The sequence below is a fragment of the Lepisma saccharinum genome, chromosome 26 (genome assembly GCF_977018435.1).
Source record: "Lepisma saccharinum chromosome 26, izLepSacc3.1, whole genome shotgun sequence".
Taxonomy (NCBI): Eukaryota; Metazoa; Arthropoda; class Insecta; order Zygentoma; family Lepismatidae; genus Lepisma; species Lepisma saccharinum.
The window spans coordinates 16,072,198-16,094,818 of NC_139254.1; the positions used below are offsets into that span (position 1 = coordinate 16,072,198).

Below are 22,621 nucleotides of genomic sequence, written 5' to 3' on the forward strand. Positions count from 1 at the left end.
TAATGTTAAACCTCGTCCTGAAATAGAATTTGCTCGGGGGGATCTCTCCAGAAGAGAAATTTCGTAGGAATGGGAAAATTTTCAGGGAGAAGCACATGTTGTGTTTCAGAAGGGGGTATGTATGTGTGTGTACACAAACCAGTATTTTGAGATCGCAGAGGAATTTTTGGGCATTGTTAGGGAAATGTGATGTGTATGATTGTGTACAAAGATTTGGGTGTTAACATTGAATAAACATTTCATATTTAGTGGCTGATGAGATGAAATAGTTTTCCAAATGGAAAGAAATGGTCATTTCTCACAACGGTAAAGGTAAAAAAAAAAAAAAAAAAGTAAAGTGCTCCCCTGTGCTTAGCACCATGCCATGAAGGCGTATAGGGGGTGTGGGGGTAACGCAAAGGTACGCAATAATTTATTTTTGTCATTAATACTAAAATTGTTTCAATTTTCCAGAACTAACACAATGTGAAAATCTTAAGCATAGAAGTAACAGTAAAAATGCATGTAAAAATAACACCAAATTTTGCCCTAAACCGCGAAAAATAACACCGAATTGAGTAAAAAATAACATCACAATTTAGGGAAAAATAAAACTAAAACTACACATCCCTACCTATTGGTGCATAAAGTGGGACTTAAAAACTCAATATAATAATGAACTATATTACTTGATTGCAATACACAAGCCATAAAACTTACTGTTATAATAATAATAGATGTCCAAGCTGGTTAACATATTCCTACTAATTGGCTCGTTGAAAGCTTCACATTTCGTAACACTACAAATAATGTAATATAATTTCAGGATACTTGAGCTTCTGACTGTATAAAGGTAACATGAGTCAAATATTCTCAGTGTGATAACACCATGTGTAACTGATATCTGTAAAGTACTTGTGTATTGCAACAGAGTACAAAAGAGAAGACAACCAACATTTTGATAAAATATTTTGAAACTGATAAGAATGGAAGTGATAACACTGCTTATCATTATCATGAGATCGATTATTGATTAGTTTATCACAGCCCATGTGACTCTTTGCTTATAGTTTCACATCTTGGTGCTCTGAAACAAGAATCATGAAGATTTGTGGTCCTAAACTCTCCATTTGCTGTACAATTCTCAGTGTATGGGGCGTAGTTCAACTGGTAAGTTATATAAGGTTATTTATTTAAATTGATTACTTATTGCCAGTATAGTGAAGCCAGAAATCTTGAAAGCAAAATATGGCTTCTTTTTAGTGCCATTTTTGCACATCCAATATTCATTTTTTAGGATAACTTCCACAGAAAGGTGATGTAAACCACATCAGCCCCATTCCTGGACATGCCATTTTGAAGGCAGCTTGAGAATTCCCATCAGCTAAATGGTTAGCATCCTTGCATTTGGTGCACAAGGTTCTGAATTCTATGCCTGGTGGGTGCTTTATTTTAGTGATGACCCAGCATTGTGAAGGGAATATGGAAGCAACTTGAGGAAGTAGCAAGCATTACTGTAAAGACCCTGTCCACAGAGTTTAAATTAGTTTTTTGTAGCTTGATGGAAGAATAGAAAAAAAATCATTCTATAATCATGTTTTAGAGAACTAAATAAAGGGGTAAAGTCAAGTGAGAACCAGCCTTTCCTGTAGCCAATGGTTGGCCCACTGGGTGATGTCATGCTTCATGCTGATTGGTTGGCTTGGTCGGAGCCTCTGAGAGGAAAGTTGTTTTGAGGTATCGCTAAGGGAAGTAGCATGCTAAGACAACACTCGACTTAACAATGCAAATGGTGAGTTTGTAGGATTGGGAATTTCGTTATGGGTATCTAATTTACATTAGTTTTCCTTTAGTAATTAATTTCTCATTACTTAACACTCGTAAGGTAAGTGCTCTCTGTGCATATAGCACCGTGCCACGAAGGCACATTTGTGGGGAAGGGTCCCACACATTCTCAATCTTGGCCATTTTGGGGATGGTGATCACCACCATGCTCTAGCCACCTTTACTCCCCACCCTGGTTTCCTCCAGATTACCATTGATTTGAGACTGGGTGAGCCCCAGAGCCACTTCATGCAGGGACAAGGTTGGAAAAATTCCGACCTAAGATCCACCCCAGGAATCGAACCCGGGTCTCCCAAGTGGAAGTCAGATACCCTGCCGACTACACCACCGCGTCTCATGTGAATATTCCAAATTTATATATTTTGTATTTGTTAGTTATAGGGAAAACCTTCTTTTGATTATCTCTCTTGTATAGACCCACTCACTTTTCATCATAGTTTGGTATCCGCTCAATAAAATTAATGACAAGGGGGATTAGTTTTCATAATGAATTTGATTGTTGTTGAAACATAATTAATGGTTAATTGCAAATGTGATGATCCTAGTTCGAATTGTAAATTAATTTAAGTTCTTGTCCATTGTGGTATCATTAATTGTTCAATAAATCTGAAGAAACTTGTTTTTAAGACTTATGTGTAGGGAGCGGAAGTTGATGACCTAAAAAATATAGGTAAATGACCTATAGAATGTCCTAAAAAATGGGAAAAAATGCAAGAAATGACGATTAAATTTGTTAGTTTCAGGTTAAAAATTGAAATGAAAAGGAAATTAAACAAAATACAATTGTGCTTTCCAAAAAAAAAAAAAAAAAAAAGGCACCAAATGATACCACATGCACATTCAATTAAAATATGCAACAAGGATTTCCAATGGAAACAACCGAATAATTTTAAAACAATGTAATGATATATATAGGCCTATGTTCACCTTGGTGAAAAGACTCAAGAATATTGCCAAAATGAAAGAAGTGACAAAATATGATGAAACAGTACATCGAATATTGCGAAAAATGACGAAAATCGGGGAAAATGACCTAAAACCTGGCAAAAAAATGCACTTTAAAATTACCTTTTTTGGGTTCTAGACGAAGTGTAATATTGTGTATATTTAATGGGCATCGTGTCCGAGATGTCAGAAAAAAGATGACATTTCATCAACTTCCGCTTCCTAGTTATATGTAATCCCTGGAATTATGGGACTATCCTCTGCACATTTCTACATGACTTTGGTAGATCCTGTTTCTGTCTTGACACAGACATACAGAAAAATAATGAATGTGCATTTACTCTGAATATTGGGCAATTAATACAGCAGAGTTACAAGGTCTGCAGTCAATGCAAAGATTTGAGACGATTTGCTGTGAAATGTGAGTTTCGTGGTGGTTTCAACATGGGGCTACACTGTAATCGATGTTGCACAACATTGCACCTAGCCATTGTGAAAATTTAGGTGAGACAGTCTTACACATCCTTTGTACAGCTTGTACCATTAGTCTTGCAATTTTCATAATTTCAGCTGAAGGTTGCAAATTTGTGTCTGATACTAATATGGGGCAGGATGTTACATAAATTATGAATTAGGAACCAAGGAATTTTGACGAGAGAAGAATTACTAGTAGCTCAAGGGCCAAGTGGTAAATATTGCCGACTTTTTTAAAATAAAGTTAATACTTTTTGACACAATTACGTCGGCTTAATTTCATTCAACTTGCCCTTTCACAGGCAATAATATCATGTGCCTGTATATTTTTTTCAGGGTTTGTTGGGCGTTTTCTTCTACATAAAAAGTGTAGCTTTAGCAGATGACCTTGCCATAACAGGTGGCCCATTTGAGACTCCTTCTGACTTTTACGCGGCAGCAGATGAAGCGTATGAAGAAGTAAGTATCATTCTTGCAAGTTTGTTCACTAATTATAAGATAGAATGTTACCATAATACAATGGTAATGTAGTGATTGAGTTTTGTAATCGGCGCCAAGGTTTGAGCCCCATTGGAGGTACATTCTAGTGGTTCAGATACCACTTTAATAGAAATTTGGTCGTTTATGTTATTAGTTCAATACCTCTTGCGTATGTCCTCCTCCGTGGCCGTGCAGTCTAAGGCACTGTGCTTTGGGCTCAGACCTCAGACTGTGGGATGGCATGGGTTCAGCCTCTGCATTTTCAGCCTGTGGCAACCCACCATCGTAAAGAAATTGGGGAGCTATGATCGAAGATCATCACACCTCTAGGTAGGATTGCGGGAGGGAGACTGGCAGTCAGGAGTTCAGCCTAGGCCCTTCTAGGGCTGTCAACCCATGGGTTATTATAACGGGTGTCCCACTAGCTTTCGAACCCGAAAAAAAAGTTAATTTCCGAACAAACATACATCGGAAAATGAAATTCATAAGACATGTACCTTGTTTCATGCTGAACACAAGGCAGGGTTGAACATAAGTGCGTGCGTCAAAACAAAGGCAGTAGGTGGCACCAGGGGAAGTGCTGCTTGGCATGGTGCATGTGGGTTAGTGTGACGCGAGTCCCTGCATCGCGAAGATGGATCGGTACACCGTACCAGAATGTGTGTTCATTGTAAAGAAATATTGGATATGGGGAACGTATCAGACCGTTCAACGTGAATTGTGCCGTGAATTTGGATGCCGTAAAGGACCATCGAAATCAACCAGGAGTTGAAGGCTACAGATTGGGAAAAGCGCATGACGTATTGTCGTTGGTTGCAACCTTTGCTGCGTGACAATCCAGGACTATACTTGGTTCACCGATGAAGCTTGGTTCCATCTCTCCGGGTATGTGAACTCGCAGAATACCTGGGTGTGGGCCACCGAAAATCCGCATGTGTACAACGAGACCACTTCATCCCTTGAAGGTGGGAGTTTGGTGTGCAATTTCCCGACAGCGTATCATTGGACCCATCTTCTTTGAAGATACAGTAAACACACAAGTTTACTTACACATCTTCAGTGCATTTGTGAATCAGCTGGATGATGAAGAACTGCGTCGGTTATTTCCAACAAGACGGAGCGACATACCATACTTCCAACGTGGCCATGGCAGAAATTGAGTCCTTTTTTGGTGACAGAATCATCTCCAAAGGATTGTGGCCACCAAGATCCCCAGATTTGACACCTCCGGATTTCTTTTTATGGGGTTTCCTTAAAGGTTGTGTCTACAGAAACAAACGACGATCACTGCAAGAGTTGCGAAACAACATTGAGAATGCAATTCACGAGATCACACCAGATACTCTACATCGGACTTTTCACAATATGGAACGCCGTGTACAAACGTCTGGACGTCCAGGGAAGACACGTGCAGCACCTGCTGTGACGATCTGTATTCAGCACGAAACAAGGTACGTGGATTGTGAATTTCATTTTCCTATGTATGTTTGTTTGGAAATTATAACGTTCTTTTCGGGTTCAAAAGCTAGTGGGACACCCTGTATTATTTTCCTCTTGTGTATGAATTTGGGTGGTAAGTGCTTCAAAATTATGTGTAAATATTATTAGATTTAATGAACCAGGTTAGAACAAATGGTCTTTGGACATCATCAAGGCTGCCCCCCCCCCCCCCCTCCCAAACAAAACTTACCAAGTACTAAAAATCAAATAATCAAAATATCCTTGTTTAGGATTGTACACATTACTGCTTATAATAATATGCATGAAATATTAATCAGGAACTTTACTCTTCATCCACTAAACCTAGCATCATTTTTTGTTATTCAATAAATATTAAATTTTTTACATTTTTGACATTATAATTTCCTTGCCAGCACAGTTGTTTTTATGCAAATTTTGGCCATATTAACTACACACAAGCCTCATAATGAATATGTGTTGTTATATCTGTGTTCTTATACCATCTTTTTACCTATCCATGTAATAATAAAGACAATATTAATCAATTTACATATTGTGAATAGACCTATAAATTATACGTATTAACATATTAATTATAAACATTTATATTATTATTAGTTCTGAGACACTTTGTTCTCTCCTCTGAAATATATTTCTAGATATGTGCCTGGACATTATCCATTGCCTAGTGCTTTGATCTACATTTATTCTAACATTACGTTTTGAGAGGTTTGACATGTGACAGGCCTGTGATTCGATCCCACTACCGGCAATTTTTTTTCTTTTCACCTGAAGATTAGCGAAGAGGTGCTCCCTTGAAATGCAGTGTTAGAATACGTAAGAAAAAAGTACTAGACAATGGATAATGTTTAGTTAACATTGCAGAGTTACATGATAGCAATGTTTTCCATGTAATTTCCTTCTAAAAATTGCTTTAGCTGAAGAAGAAAAATATTTTATCTTTTTCAGAATGCATACAATTGTTGGATAGCTGCTGCTTTGTATTTAGCCACGTTTTTTTTTGCTGGGTGGCAGTTTCAAGTGAACAGACGTCTATCTAAATAATATTGTCAACTGTACTTTTTTATATATAAAATGTAAATAACAACAATTTAAATGTGAAAGAAAAAAATATTTTGCATCATAATGCACAACATTCAATTTAAATGCTTTCTGTTGTACCAAAGTTGTAACATTGACCAGGATAATGTAGCGCAAATGGATGAATAAATTTGTATATAATGTGCCATAAAACACTTTATTTATAATGTCAGAAATAATTTTACGAAGCAGCATTAAAAAAATTAAGCACAATTGATACAGATGCTTGTGTGCATTTTATAAATTTTGTTCATATACAGAGTGAAGATATTTAATGTAATCATAGCACAAACTCAGATTCAATTCACTAAGAATAAATATTAAATCTCTGAAATCTCGCTCAAATTTCTTCCACCTTCTCCTCCGAAACACATCGGAACCTCCAGAATGTTTATTAATACTTCCAGTCGCCAAAAACTTCGCACAGCATGCCTTAATGGTTTTCCCATGAGGTGCTTCACCTACATATTCTCTCCGGTAATTTCTTTGCACTGTAATGATTGATTTGGTCTCTGCATACCAGAATACAGATTGTGCGCACTGCTGCGGAGTCACCATTGTGCTTTATGCGATTGTGGCGCTGCATAGTGAGAGAACGGTGAACTTCGAGGTCATGGAATATAATTCTTTGAGTTTCTCGTTCGTCTAGTACCACTTGCATTCTATTATGTTTCATAACCTTTTAGCAATGATGAATTGAAATGTGGCAGGTTTGAACAGAACACAGGTATTACTTTTATTCACTTATCTATTTGGTAACTTACTGCCAGCATTCACAAAATATTGTTTGTTTTGGGGCTAGTCTTGATTAGCAAATAAAAAAAATATATTTTTCACTACTAACATGGATTTAATATGTATTTATATGAGAAGTAAATATGTTTGGAATTATATGCAAATGAACAGGTCTTTCTGTTATAAAGCTTGTAAACGTAAATGTTGTTGTGTACGCTAGGGATACATTTATATAGAATTTTTGCCAATAACAATCAAGTACAAATATAAAATGTTCAAAAAACATTCATTGTTGCCAGAAAGTAATTTTTAGTGGATATAATAATATGCTACACACATTTTTTATGCATATTAAGTTGTGATTACTCAATTCTGGTCTCTTGTGTGATTTTTAGTGCTTCTCATGAATTTTGCTTTTTATTATGCATTTAGAAGGGAAAATTCCATGAAAATTGGAGCTATAATACTCTAGCAGGGAAACAAATGCTAGTCTTGAGTGACCCACATCACACATTGCCCTCATGATATTGGACGAACACTAAAATTTTAGAACTTCCACAGATGTGTGACTGTTTTCACCAAAGTAGGGAGCATTTACTAGTTGCAAATGATAGAAACTGATTGAAAAACTATTTTTTAAATTTCCCAGTCTGCTGTCCTTTTCCATAGCCATCTTGCAGTGAAAGGATGAAGGGGTATAGGTATTAAGTTTCCAAGTAGACCAAAGTTGTTTAGATTCCGAAGCAGTTATGTGTTGAGTTTGAGAATTCTTGTCACTTAAGTTCCATAGCATGTACAGTCACGGACACTTGTGGGTTGTAATGATTCCATTGAAAGTTAATGGAAGTGTTACAACCCAGAAGTCTCCGTGACTGTACAAGAGACCAACAGGACAGCATGAATTAAACATTTTCATATATTTTATAATCAGTACAACTAATTATTTTGAAAAATGCAAAGATATGGTTTCAGATCTAGCATTTATGGTTAATTGGGCGAAATATTTTGTTGGGGAGGGAGAGAAGTCGCATTTAATACACCACAAAGTACCATACAAAAAATGCTACTCTGATCTGAGAACATTTCTTTTTGTAGTCTTTCTTGTTTGTTGGTGGGCAGTAAGGGGGACAGCTGGGTCAACCAAGGGCAGCATCCACTCTCATGCCATCAATGGTTCCATCACAGCTCATTTTTATTTCAATAAAGTTTTGACGAATAAGGGTCACTTACAATTCGTTAGGTAAGTTTTATGTATCATTGTAAACTGCAAGAGTTGTAAAATCTTTCTTAGACTATGATCCCAAATAGGACACAAAGGCAAGTTATTGCACTTTTAAAAATCTCACTCCTGGAAATTGCTCTGCATTTAGTGCTTTTTTAATAATCCAGTTTGGTAACATTTGGCTCCAAATGAGAAGTTAATCCACCACAGTATGTAACAAAATAGTAGAGGAAACTTTCAGATAAACACTCATTTTACATATCCTTTAGTGCCATACATTTTATTCAATCCATGCAACATTTTTCCCGCCATTCCAAAAGATGGAAAATCATTGAGACTTGCACAGAAGACAGTGTTGAAGAAATTAAGTATAAACAAAATTGTTAAAAAATATATATTTGTTATTTTATGCTTACAAACTGTCACATACATGGTAACTGAAATTATTATTGCATGAGAACTCTGCACTTTTGCATTTTCCAAATAAAAAAAAAACACTTTGTCACTTGCTTACCAGTGCCTTTTCCCAAATGAACAATAATACAGTGGAACCTCGATATTATGTTTTTTTTCAGGAGACCATGATGGAAAAACTTAAAATGTAGCAAAATGTAAAATCCATAAAAATTTTATAGTATAAATCTTTATTGTGACCATGAAGGTTGAATGTACTATGGTTAAACGAAGCTCTCTAGAACCGTTTTGAAGCATCAGTGTGAAGTGAAACTTGGTACGGAGGCTATGGAGGTCATGGAAAAGCGCATGCTGGTCAAAAAAGGTTCAAATTTTCACCACAAGATGGAAATGTCATGCTGAAATCTGATGCACAGTAAACAACATCCTGTTGTTGATGCTGTCTTACGCTTCCAAAGGGTTACTCATGTTGACGGTGTTGACGGTTTACTAACATAAACTCAAAATAAAGTTTTGAATGTCTGATTTGTGGTTGATATTTCAGCACCACATTTCCACCTGGTGGTGAAAATTTGAACTTTTTTTCTTTTTTAATCAGCATTCGTTTCCCCATGTCTCCATAGCATCTACCCAGTTTCAGCACAATCCGTTGCTTCGAAACGGGCTCCGAGTGGTGGAACTTTAATTTTGACTACCCGGTGTAATGCAGGAAAATGCAAATCCAGGAACATAAATCCACTGTATATCTCGTAGTCTGATTGGAAAACCAACTAAAAATGCTCCTACATGCACAAAAAATAAAAATGTCATGTTCTGTTGGACATTATGAAGATCAACTGTTTGCAATAAATTATATTCTTCAATAAATTAATTGCAACTATTAATTTTTTTAAATACCTGCAGAAGTAAATTACATATTTATAAAAAATTATTATTCCAAATAACCAACATACCTTACTGGCAAACCATGTAAAAATGATAATATTATCCTCAGAGCCCTTTTCCTACAGCATTTACCCAGCTGTTTTTCCCCCCGCATAAACAGAAATTGAAGCTCAGATTACAAGATGCATCAAACAAGGTTGAATTTTCTGCCTATGTAATTATATACTTGGCACATAAACACTAGATGAGTCAATATAATACGTTATTGTTGAGTTGTGCTTTGTACAATGTCAAATTTGTGTATTATGGAGCCACAGTTCTGTACATATATATAATATTTTTACACATATAATACGTTCTTAAAAATTTATAAAAAAATAACCACACACAAGTCCTATGTACAATTGGATAATTCAAATCCTACTGCCACTTTACAACTAAATAATACCATACTTTTGTACCGTTTGACAGTTAAGAAACATACAAAGTATCTGGCACATTGTATTATTTTGAGTTTCGTTCTAAAAGTAAACATATGCATAATTGCATGCATGTTACCACATTACACAGATATTCTCATTCACATATATACATTCCTGAAGATACAAAAGGTTTGCACTCACACAGACACATCTTCTCAGAGTCACAATACTCTTCCGACCAGGGAGATTGGTATTATTTTTATTAGCTTTCTCGCTTGTAGATCTTTTCCATGAACTTGAAAAACAGTTCGTGAGGCAGGCCTCGGGAAATCTGTTGAATATGTGTGCAGATCAGATTGTAGCTTTCTTCCTCGTATAAGGAAAAGGTTGCTGGCAATCCAAGATCTTCATATAATGCCTTCACAGCTGCGACTTTAACCGGATCACTGGAGCCGTAACAGTCCTAATAAAATAAACAGGTAACACACAATGAAATAGTTAATTTGATTTAATGTGTTTTAGTAGAGTTGAGCTGATACCATTGTCAATTTATGGTGTCTACTGATTGATGTGATTTATTTTTATTTTGCTTTTCTTCCACTTTTCGCTAATCATAAGGAGGATGAGTGGTGATGATGAAATTGATGAAGCGATACTCACAAAGAACACCCATGCCAAGGCCAGGATTCGAACTTGTGACCCCTGATGTCACAGTACGCTGTGCTGACCACCACCATGGAAGTCAGTCAATGTATGGTATCGGCTAACATGGTTGGAATTTATCCACCAATAGCATCTGATACCATTCTGGTGATAGCATAGTAGTTTCAATCACACTTTAAACTGTAGGTTCAGTCCCTATTAGCTTATTTGACCATGAGGCAGACTTAACATTAAGCTCAGTCCTAGTATTTCATTGGCTCACTGCTGAACTTTTATGTTGTATGGTGTTTATATGTGTCATATTCCTTTAAATACTTCTCTTCATCTTTAACCCCGTAAGTGTGGATGGCGTATATATAAGCCCTCCACATTGTGCTGCTGTAGTGCGTATATATATACGCTTCATGTTTGTTTCAATAATATTTGATTTAATGTGGCGTATATAGTCACACAGATGTTTGGTGAGATAGTTCTAGTTGTAGTAGAAACAAAAATAGTAGCAAGAGAGGAAAAGGACAAAAAGGAAGAAGACAAAACTAATTTTTCCCTTCTTCTTCTTTCTTTTCGCCTGCTTCTTTTTTGACTTTTTCCTCTCTTGCTACTATTTTTTGTTTCTACTACAGCTGGAACTATCTCACCAAACGTCTGTGTGACTGTATACTTATTTTCCTGTAGTTTACGGTTATTACAAGCATAAGAAAACAGTTTTCCGTTGTGACGTTTCAGGAGAACACACGCTCCCTTCATCAGACATTTATTTTCATTTTGACTAAAGATACAGTTACAACAATGGTTAGCAGTTTTTTAAACAAAAAGAATCCATTATATAATGGATATTGTCAATGATACATTGTTGCAATATAGCAACTTAACAGTGAAAAGAAGCAGTCTGTTTTAGTTTTATTTCAGATAATAAAATTAGATCACATAATTTCTTATTTAAAATTATGAATCCCAAATATCATCAGGTAATTCAAAGTCATCATTGTTTTCACAAAGTCTTTTGATGTTTTCTGTTACATTAAATTTTAAAGATGGTGGCTTACTCCATTTGTGAAAAAGAAAACTCCATACCGGATCTATGTTACCATTTTTATTATTTAATTTATTCCAATGTTCTTCTGCAAGAAGCTTCCCAGACATTCAACTCTATGTTTCCCGTCAATCTTTTTAAAACCCTTCTCTTTTTAATCAAATGCTTTTCTTCGATGATGTGAGCTGACAAACCTGTTCTCCTGAAACGTCACAACAAAAAACTGTTTTCTTATGCTTGTAATAACCGTAAACTACAGGAAAATAATTATACAATGCAAGCAATGCGTACATACAAGAAAAAGTGACTGTATACGCGACAATAAATCGAATATAGTTGAAACAAACAAAAAGCGTATATATACGCCTTCCGCACTACAGCAGCACAATGCGGAGTGCGTATACTGAATTTGACGAAAAACCTACATTTTCCAGCAAAAAAAACTATATTTTCCAGTACGGACTTGTTCAACAAATTTCACACTTCAGGGGTTAAAAATCATTTCCTGCCCCAATCTAAATATTTAATATTCCAAGGGCCTTAAGTTTTAGTACGCATATTGCCTTGCTTCTCACAACTCCTCAGTAGAACATCATCTTTAAATTAGTTTGGTGGTTGTAGCTAACCTTGGAAGCAAACCTGTCCAAACTCTGCAGCTAGCACAGATTGCAAATGCTGATATGGTAACCATAATTGAATAACTTGGGAGTGTTTTTTTAACGAAACCAGCAAAACGAAATTTAGGCACGTAAAACAAAAAAGTGGCATAAAGTTTACTGTGCTGTGTTACCCTCCTAAAATTAGCTCATTCCTAATGTGGAATATTTTAAACATAGGATATTACCTCCAACAGTGCTCTTTGTTCAGGGTTTGCACGTTGCAGGGCCATTACGATAAGCCAGGAACATTTTCCATCTTCAATATCGGAGCCTTTCTTTCCCGTCACTTCAGGATCACCAAAGCAGTCGAGATAGTCATCCTGAAAGACAATGCATCTCATAAACTTTTTTCTTTTTTAACACATATTCATTAAGTGCTCACGTCACTACCATTGATATATCAAACACAGAAATTCTACATTTGGATGGGGCAGATTAATTATCTGATAAATAAACAATAATTTTACAGATCTTTTATAGGTACAAAAACTGCATATTTTTTTTTATTATTATTATTATTATTATTACGGATATATATCCTGATTGATACAGCTTGCTGCAAGTTTAAAACATAGCAAATTATCCACTGCCAATTATTTTACTTGTACATCTTTTGCATTTCCAGTAGTATTAATTCTCAAACCTCATATTACATACAATGGAACTAATGAACTAGGTAATAGACAACTGACCAGTAGCATAGCAACATATCGCAAGACCTTGGGCAAGATTAGAATGCGAGGCCCCCCCATCCGTTTTTAAATTGAAATTGAAATTTAGAATTTAAAGCCAGATAAAAACAGAATGTTGAATTTTATTGGCCACAAAAATTCGCCTTTTCCATCTTTTTTATCACTTCTATTTATTACATTTTTCGTATGAACCCCGTGGGACATGAGGCCCTTTCAGGCATGAGGCCCTGGGCGGTCGCCTACTTCGCCCATCCCTTGCTACGCCACTGCAACTGACCTACTATTGTTTCACATTTTCTGCTGGCTGTACATGTCTAATATGCAACTTCGTTTTACCTTACGCAAAAGTCAACAGAACCACAGTTGCATACATTAATTAAAGGCATGAAAGAAACATTAATTAAAGGAGTGAAAGAACCATTTATATTTATGAGTTATTTATGTCAGTAAAATTTAATGCTGTGGATTCACACTTAAAAGGACTTAACTCTTACTGTGTAGCTTAGAACCATTGTTAATTATATACTGCAACTCTTGTATTATTTCCAGAATTTAGACAACTTTGTAGTACCATTTTGTTTCAATAATAAATATTTGATATTTACTGGTTCTAATAATGGGAAGTTTTACAATCCTCCATTCTGTACTATGAAGTTAACAATCAGTGATATTGCAGAAATATTTATTTAATGAAAAAATGTAATCTGAAGATTTTCATTATAAACAATATTCAAAGCTAATACCTGGGATATTTTAATGCCTTTTTGACATTTTCTGTAATTTTCAGTGCCTTGAAATTCAGTCAGCAATAACTGAAGATATATAAATTAAAGCCAAACATGCAAATTCAAATTCAAATCACTGCTCTCGTGAAAATCAGATGAAATGTCCTTACCTGTATTTGGAAGAAGTGGCCCATTTCTAGCAAGATAGTCTTCGCTTGTCTGTGCATTTCTGGATCCCTTATTCCACTCTGCAAAAAGAAAATCATTAACTGTAGTTTCACTGAAATAACTGAAGTAGCCAAAAGCAGTCATTTACAGCAACATTAACATTATAAAGAGAGACAATACATGATGGCTGAGAAGTTTTGTTTTGACTTTTGATGTTATCATGTAAGCAAGCAAAATGCTAAAAATTAATGTTTCTTAACTGTGTTAGAGTCCAGTCAGTAGGACATCTGAAAGATAGTACATTGCGTGATGACGTCAAGTTGAATATCATCCATTGAATGCATAAAGGGGAGACAGAAAAGATAACAAAACAGATAGACGATGGAAAAGCTTATCAATCAGCAAGTATTTTTTTTTGTCCAAATAAGGAAAAGGTACCAAAGCATTATGTTCTTCATTTTTAATATATTCCTCAAAATACCAAGCACTTCCTCAGTATATTAGTAAAAATATTAGGCATAATATAATCTCCATTGTTGTCCTATAAATACATAAAACTTGCAATAATACTACTTTACAATAAACAAAACAAGACTTACCATGTACATTGCTAAACCTACAGGGAGCTGAAACGAGTAATATGATGTTTTGTATTTAACAATAGCATTGTAACGATCCATGGTAAAAAGTTCCAACACAGGTTTCTTCCCAGCTTGCGAGGAAAGAAGGTCCAAAGACTGACCAAGAGCTGTCTTCAATGTAATCTACAATGAAGGGTAAATAATACCAAAATTAACTTAATGAAAACTTAGTATACCGGTTATTCTAATAGCAAATTCAATTTCAAATATTAACATTGTTTGTAATTTAAATATCTTAACTTAATCATGGCCTTTACATTATATTTTTTTTCTGTAAAAGTATCAGAAGCAGGTGAGCAATTCTTGCCACGAAAATGGAGCATACGTCAGGCAATATGCAGGTACGTTTTGAATCCTTGTGTCCCTGTGTCCTAACGAAGTTAAAATTTTGTAAAAAAAATATTTTTTCTTACTTTCATCATCTTCTTTTAGTCGATAAATGAAAATTTGGTTTTTTGACCACAGCTTATACAAGCACAGCTTTTACATTAGATTTTTTTTTCTCCACAAATTTTGCCACGAGGTACGGTTTTGAACCCTCACATCTCTCATAATATTGTTGGGAGGAATAAATTTTATGATTAAACAAGTGCTCCTGTAAAATTTTCAATATTTTAAAGCAAAAATTGAGGTAGATTGCTTGGTATAGTTCAAATGGAAAACTTATCAGTTAAAATTTATAAATATTCTTAACAAATTTGAATCGTTACAATTTTCAAGTATTGGCATTGGTACTAGTGGGAATCAGTAAGGGTATTGGTATCATTATTGGTTCAAAGTGGTATCGGTTCAGCCCTACTATGAGAATATTCATTCACTGTTTTCCTCAATTACAGGTTCGAGTATTGAAACAAAGTTGTTAGAAACAACACACAAACAGCACAATACGAGACACTTTAAAAGTTTGTCCGAGCTTTCGACTCCATCTCACAATCATCATCAGGGCTGGTCGAGAGATGGTGAAGAAGACATGGTTGAGGTTCCGATGACACTGCTAGCTGTGTCTGTCAGAAGATGTCGTTGTGGTCTTGAAGTATTGGCAAGTTCCTGGTTGTTCCAATTGATCTCATCTCTCTCAGTCATCAATCAGAACAACCAGGAACCTACCAACACTGCAAGACCACAACGGCATCTTCTGAGACACAGCAAGCACCGTCATCGGAACCTCAACCATGTCTTCTTCACCATCTCTCGACCAGCCCTAATGATGACTGTGAGATGGAGTCGAAAGCTCGGACAAACTATTAAAGTGTCTCGTATTGTGCTGTTTGTGTTATTTTAAACAAAAATACGCTAGAGTATTGAATTTAGTCTACTTACATAAATGAGTATGTATTCGTTGTCTCAGATTGGATTGACTTGGTGTTTTACGTCCAGCTTTATGCACAGTAAGGCTAATCGGGACTGGACCTACAGTTTAAAGTAGGATCCGAACAACCATGTGCCTCGACCGGGTATCGAACCTGGGACCCCTTGATTACAAGGCGAGGATGCTACCACTGCACCATTGGGGAGGCCCTATGTATTCGTTGTAAACTACGTTTCGAAATCTTTACTGCTTCCTTCTTCAGGTGGTCGTATTTTAGGCTTGGAACATCAAGTCACGTCGGAGAAGTGTCACCTAGTATCCTCGCATTCCTTCCGAAACGTAGTTTACAACGAATACATACTCATTTACGTAAGTAGACGAAATTCAATACTCTAACGTATTTTTGTTTATAGATAGTGAGTAACACGCACGTAACCAATATGCTATTGTGTTGTTTTTGACAAGAATGTTGCCAGTTTTTTAATGTCATGTATTGAAACAAAAATACCAATGAAACAGAAAATAATACCCTTCAAAACACTGCTAGTCCAAATCCATTCTGTGGAAGTACACAGGATGTATAAGAAATGTGAATGAAAAGTACTGATGCACAATTTGCCTCCATATATCTGAATGCATGACTGTACTGTTACCTCTACCACAGCAGGAAAAACTACAACACATCATGCATAAGCATATTATAAAAATTACATACGTCATGGAACATTTCCAAAATATCTTGATAATACATCTTGTTCTTGAAATATTTTTTGATAAGTTGGTAGATTCCAGCCTCCATGAGGATTGCATCATTGGCAGCTGCCACTCCAAGATCTTCATACCTGTACCAACATGGTCTTCCACGTCGGGTCTCGGAGTTGTCCATTATGTCATCAACGACGACGAAGAAAGCCTGGAGCTATGGAAAGACATGTAAATACAGTCGTTCAAAAATGCAGATACGGAAGAAAAAAATCTAAAATTGTTTGAATTCCCATCGAGTGTATGTTCAAGTTAATAGTGTATGAACTATTTCATGTTAACACGTACGTTTATTCCCATCTTCTAAAAACTTCAAAATTATTTCTCGCGTTTCCTCTAAGAATATAATCCCAAATTTAACTGAAATCATCTGCAATAGGTTAAAACCATAAATATTTAAAAATATTTAAACTCCATGGTGTAACAGCCCTCTAAGGGCTAGAGCCTGCCAGAGCAGCTTTTTCATTGGGTGATGCATGATCAGCACATTGAGTCCCATCGCCGCTGTATTTTGGCTTTTCAGTTGAGCCCACTTATTTCAAGTAGTTTCCCAATTTTCCTCACGGCAATGTGTCAATCCTGAAATTTTGGGGATCCCATCGAGAATCGAAGACAGGATCACTCACACCAAATGTGAGAGCGCAAACCACTTGGCTACACAGGATCCCCATAATTATCTTTACCATTTAAAAACATGAATTGTTTTTGTAATTGTTGGGTGTATAAACTTCTTTATACAAGTTAATTCAAAATTAACTCTCTAAACCTAAGTGGCCAAGCACTCTGAGTGCTCAACTCATGAATTTGTGAGATGTTTTTAACACACTCTGACAAAATTAACAATACTATTATAGCTAGTGTTCAGTACAGTAATTTTGTTTTCAAAGCTGGCACTATAGATTGGTTTAAGCCCTGGAACATCATATGCACAAAGTCCTACATAAACCAACTTACATTTTCACGTAATGGTATTCTATAAATTAAAAAATAGAATGCATGCATTACTTTCCAATTATTTAAGTAGGAGAGATCAGGGCAAAAATACCGTGCTTATTTTCTACTCAGTTTTTTTTAACTGGATATTATAAATTTCTGAAACAAATCTCAACCACAAATTGTTTAACACAAACATGGGTTTCTTCAGTAAATGATGTCTATTCTAATTCCTGATTAACACATACGTTAATCTGCTAATATCTTTAGAAGAATGGTCTTGGTTCAGTGGTGTGTAACATCTTGCTATAACTGACATACAAAGTGATTTTATACAAGATTATTCAAAAAGAACTCCCTGGCTCCATTTTATTGTGCAGACCCCATGGAAATATCGTCATTATATGAGTGTACATCTGTGTCTTACGGCCACAAGTTTTTATCTGAATAGTCCAGCACACCGCTGGTCTAATACTTCGCTGTTGCAAGTGCGCAATGCAACATGCCGGCATCAGGAGAGGAGAAGGCACTCTGTGCCCTGTGACTTCCATGAAATAAAATCTGCATGACGATAGTGGAGGGACCAAAAAATCAGAAATATCCACCAATGGAGAAAAGCATTCATTATTGGTACAAATAATTCATGGCTACGGGTTGTCTGTGAAAAGAAAAATTCAGTAACTGATCATCGTATCAAACGAGGCTGTGGACTGGGTCTGTGAAGCTTTCCAATGAAACCCACGGAAATCAACAAATCTGGCAAGTTGAGAGCTTCAGCTGTGTGGAGAATTGTCTGAAAGCATCTACGAATGAAGCCATCACACTTGCATTTTGCACTCCTAGTGGCAAAGTATGGAACCAGTGGTGTCCGGGACTATTTCAATAAAAACTTGTGGTCACAAATGTACACCCATATGATGACGATATGCTCCATAAGTTTCCCACAATAAAATCACAAAACCAGAGAGTTCTTTTTGAATAACCCTGTACATCTCATTACTGAAAATTTTATATGCAGTGATACAAATTCACAAAATTATTACCATTGTGCTATTTCTTACATATGAATACACTCTGTAGAGAAAAAATAGCGACACTTGCTCGGATATGGTTTTCACAAGATTATGAAGTGAATTAAAACAATAAGAAAAGCAGGATTTGTCCACCAGCCGTATTTGTGAAGGAGCGTTCTCGAATGCATTAGTAAACTGTAGGAGCAGGGGTGCTGGAGCATTGCAAGGGAGCAGATAGGAGGGAGTGGGAGAGGCAGGAGACATCGTCGGTCGTGTTCTTTCGATGGAAAACCTCTCGTCATGTGATGCCTCTCTCACTCCCTCCTATCATCGTAGAAGAAATGGGAGGTGTTTTTTGCGAAAACGATGGCATTTATCCAACACCCCCAGTTCTTTTCTATTTTCATTTATTTTCTTGTTTCAATGCAAGAGGCTCCTTCTGTTGCTACTCTGTTGCTTTTGAGGTGCATTGTGCAGGCGGGAAGTTCGCATTGCACGAAGCACTCATCGGCCTCCATGCAACAGAGTAGAACCAGAGGGAGCCTCTAGCATTGAAACATAAAAAAATTAATGAAAATAGAAAAGAACTGGGGGTGTTGGTTAATGATTCTTGTGAAAACCATATCCGAGGAAGTGTCGATATTTTTTTCTTTACAGAGTGTATATGACTAAAAATCATGCTCACCATTTCAATGCACCATCCCAGTATTTGAGCTAACCTTATGTTTTCTGGGGTGAGGTGACTAGTTGGTGCCAGCAAGCGATATGAGTGGACCAGAGCCAAGCCTCTGTTCTTCTTTCCATTGGGAACATTGTATTGAAGAACCTAGAAACCAAGCAAAAGTGACTTTGTAAATGAAAACAAACAAAAGAATTAAAATATCCATTAGGATCATCCTTATCAAGGATAAAAAGGGATCAAAATACTGTGAGATAAAAACCATTCACATACACGCACAGAATCACACATTATCCTTCATTCTCTGTGTGTGTTTGCGATATTACCCTTAGTAAAGTATATTTGTCAAAACTAATTGCTTATCTTTATTGTAGTGACAAAAACTGTCCCCCCATCCAAGACATTTTTTGGTGGTGAGAAATACCACCTGCCCCCCCCCCCCCCCACAGGTTTTTGCATCCTGGGCCACTGTAAATGATTTTGAAGGGCCATATGTTCAAATAAAACTGTAATTTGATATTTACATTCTTTATGTTTACGCCGGACCCTGTGGCCGAATGGTTAGCACATCGTGCTGCAATGCCAAGGGTCCCGGGTTCAAATCTCGCTCGGGGTTGGTTGTTTGTGAATGTCCATTCATCAATTTCATCATTTCATCACTCATCCCCATCTTCGCAAATTAGCCGAGAGGCACAAAACGCGAAGTAAAATAAACTAAATCCACCAATCCATCCACCATCTTTATGTTTACAGGATCCAAACAAGGTAGGCTCCCATCATATTACGGAGTGACCACAAACAAAGAACCTTTGCGTATCTTCCCTTCAGCTCCTCCTACAGTGAAGCCTGCTTCACTCTGCCCCTCCCCTATCCACATGAGAATGATGCACCGGACAGGCAGTTCTGCGCAGGTTATTTTGCTTGTGGTCTCACTATATCTACACATGTAAACATTTTCATTGTATTGGGTTGGCAACTAAGTTCCCACCGTTTTTTTAATTGGAAAAATCTCTATGACATTAAATACATTTGGCACGAAGGTGTACATCATGCGAAAGAGAATATATTGTTCTACCTAAATTTATGTTTCTTTGTTACTAAGACACATTTTTTTGTTATTTACAGATCATTAAAATGGAATGTCAAGTTGAGAAGAATGAGAATTTTCGACACCTCCTCCTTTTTGCCTTTAATCAAGGTTCTAAGGCCGCAGAAGCTGCTCACAACATTTGTGCTGTGTATGGAGTGAGTGCTATAGCTGAAAGAACCGCCCGTGATTGGTATGCGAAGTTCAAAAAAGGAAATTTTGACCTCAAAGACGCATCTCGTTCTGGCCGTCCAGTTGAGTTCGATGAAGAGCGATTGAACCACCTGTTGCATGAAAATCCGCGTCAAACAACAAGGGAACTGGCAGAGAAAATGGGTTGCTTCCACACTACTGTAGAGAAGCATCTTCACTCGATGGGAAAGGTTCAGAAGTGTGGAGCATGGGTGCCTCACACTTTAAGTGTCACCAACAAAAATCTACGAGCCACAATCTCCGCTGGTTTGCTTGCTCGGCACCGTGCAACCCATGGACACAAGGAACGATTTCTTCACCGAATCGTTACTGGCGATGAAAAGTGGTGCCTTTACATGAATATGAAGCGGCGTAAGGAATGGCTGAGCCCCGGGAAACAAGCGACCCCATGCGCAAAACAGGAACTTCATCCGCGTAAAACGATGTTATGGGTATGGTGGGACTGGGAAGGGATTCTCCATTTCGAATTGCTTGAAAGGAACCAAACGATCAACGCGGAACTCTATGTGCAACAAATGGAACGACTCAACACGGCTATTCAAGAGAAAAGACCGAATCGGCAGCATGGTGTTCTTTTGCTGCACGACAACGCCCGCCCTCATATCGCCAATATGACCAAGGATGCCATTCAAGCTCATGGTTGGGAAGTGCTGCCACACCCACCATACTCTCCCGATTTGGCACCAACGGATTTTCCCCTTTTTCGATCTCTTTCAAATGCTATGCGGGGAGTTTCGTTCAATACTGATGCAGAATTGAGAGCTTGGTTGGATGACTTTTTCGAGTCTAAACCACGTGATTTCTACCGACGAGGTATTGAAAACCTTGTTGAACGTTGGCAAAATGTTGTAAACAACACAGGAGAATACATTATTGATTAACTACTTGTACAGATGGGGGACAAAATAATACGAACACCTGTGAATGTAGAGAAAATCTTTATTAATAGGGGTTTGGACCACCCTGTGACTGAAGTACACTTTGTATGCGACGTGGGATGGACGCATAGAGGTCATGCACAATGTTGAAGGGAATATGGAGCTATTCTTCCTCCAGAGCAGTCTCCAATTCCGAAAGTGTGGCTGGAGGCGGACTTCGAGCACGAAGTTTGGACTCCAAATATCCCCACAAATGTTCTATAATGTTCAGGTCAGGAGACTGTGGGGGCCATTCAAGATGTCCTACTTCATCGTCATGTTGTTCAAACCATGTTTGGACAGACCCAGCAGTGTGGATAGGAGCGTTGTCGTCTTGAAAAAGTGGTCGGTCCCCAGGAAATAAAGTCTGGACAAAAGGATGGAGATGATCCCCCAGAATGCTCCGATAGTGACTGGCATTGATCTTCCCATGCAGAAAAACAAGTGGTCCCACACCATGCCAAGATATCGCGCCCCATACCATAATGGACTCACCTCCATGCTTCACAGTCGGCAAGAGGCAGTCAGGATGAAATGCATCTCGAGGCGTTCTCCACACATTAATGCACCCCGTGGTCTGAAATAACGTGAATGTTGATTCATCAGACCAGATGACTTGTTGCCACTGCTGTGGGGACCAACTTCTGTGAGCTCTGCACCATTGGCGTCGCTTGACAGCATTACGTGATGTCACCAATGGCTTACGAATTGCCACTCGGCCATGAATGTTTGCAGCATGGAGTTCCCTTTTGACAGTTTTGGTTGAAATGGGGTCCTGGAGATGCCTGTTCATTTCAGATGTTATCTCTGATAACGATTGCTTGTGCTTTCGGGCCACTATGCGCTTCAACACCCTCCTATCCCGAGCAGCAAGCTTTGTCTTTCGTCCACTGTTGTGCTTTGAAGACGCCATCTTACCTTGTGTTGTGTATGCTGTCATAACGGCTGATACTGTGCTCCTTGCACACCCAACAAGCTTTGAGGTTTCAGTCACTGTGGCTCCAGCTGAACGTGCTCCAACAATCATGCCTCTTTGGAACTCTGTCAGGTCTGACATTGCAGTGTCTCTTGAGAGCGTATGATAGACGAATGCACCACCAATGACTGCTGTTGGCAAACTAATACATTCCCCTTCACAGCCACTAGGTGGCAGACTTCAGTGCC

At 37.4% G+C, this 22,621-nt stretch overlaps 2 protein-coding genes across 3 annotated transcripts in view; one reads left to right on the plus strand and one right to left on the minus strand.

Annotated features, from left to right (window-relative positions):
* The first annotated feature begins 1,037 nt into the window (after window positions 1-1,037).
* Window positions 1,038-6,566, plus strand: LOC145979506 (ribonuclease kappa-like). The gene is made up of 3 exons (XM_083112444.1): window positions 1,038-1,149; window positions 3,580-3,702; window positions 6,154-6,566. Exons 1-3 carry the CDS (start codon window positions 1,081-1,083, stop codon window positions 6,247-6,249), a joined length of 288 nt encoding a protein of 95 aa, XP_082968570.1. The 5' UTR covers window positions 1,038-1,080; the 3' UTR covers window positions 6,250-6,566.
* Window positions 6,567-8,294: 1,728 nt separating this feature from the next.
* LOC145979733 (farnesyl pyrophosphate synthase-like) overlaps window positions 8,295-22,621 on the minus strand; it is a 50,684-nt gene continuing 36,357 nt past the window's right edge. For both annotated transcript variants that reach the window (XM_083112709.1, XM_083112710.1), the window contains exons 3-8: window positions 19,247-19,387; window positions 16,569-16,772; window positions 14,503-14,667; window positions 13,906-13,983; window positions 12,504-12,638; window positions 8,295-10,426 (exon numbers count right to left, since the gene is read on the minus strand). In XM_083112709.1, the coding sequence (XP_082968835.1) occupies window positions 10,226-10,426; window positions 12,504-12,638; window positions 13,906-13,983; window positions 14,503-14,667; window positions 16,569-16,772; window positions 19,247-19,387 (924 nt within the window). In that variant the 3' untranslated portion in view covers window positions 8,295-10,225. The remainder of the gene's footprint in view (window positions 10,427-12,503; window positions 12,639-13,905; window positions 13,984-14,502; window positions 14,668-16,568; window positions 16,773-19,246; window positions 19,388-22,621) is intronic.

Coding starts and splice junctions, on each gene's coding strand:
- LOC145979506 (XM_083112444.1), top strand. CDS start 1,081: ATGAAGATTTGTGGTCCTAAACTCTCCATTTGCTGTACAATTCTCAGT. Junction 1,150..3,579: donor TATGGGGCGTAGTTCAACTG/GTAAGTTATATA, acceptor TATTTTTTTCAG/GGTTTGTTGGGCGTTTTCTT. Junction 3,703..6,153: donor CAGATGAAGCGTATGAAGAA/GTAAGTATCATT, acceptor TATCTTTTTCAG/AATGCATACAATTGTTGGAT.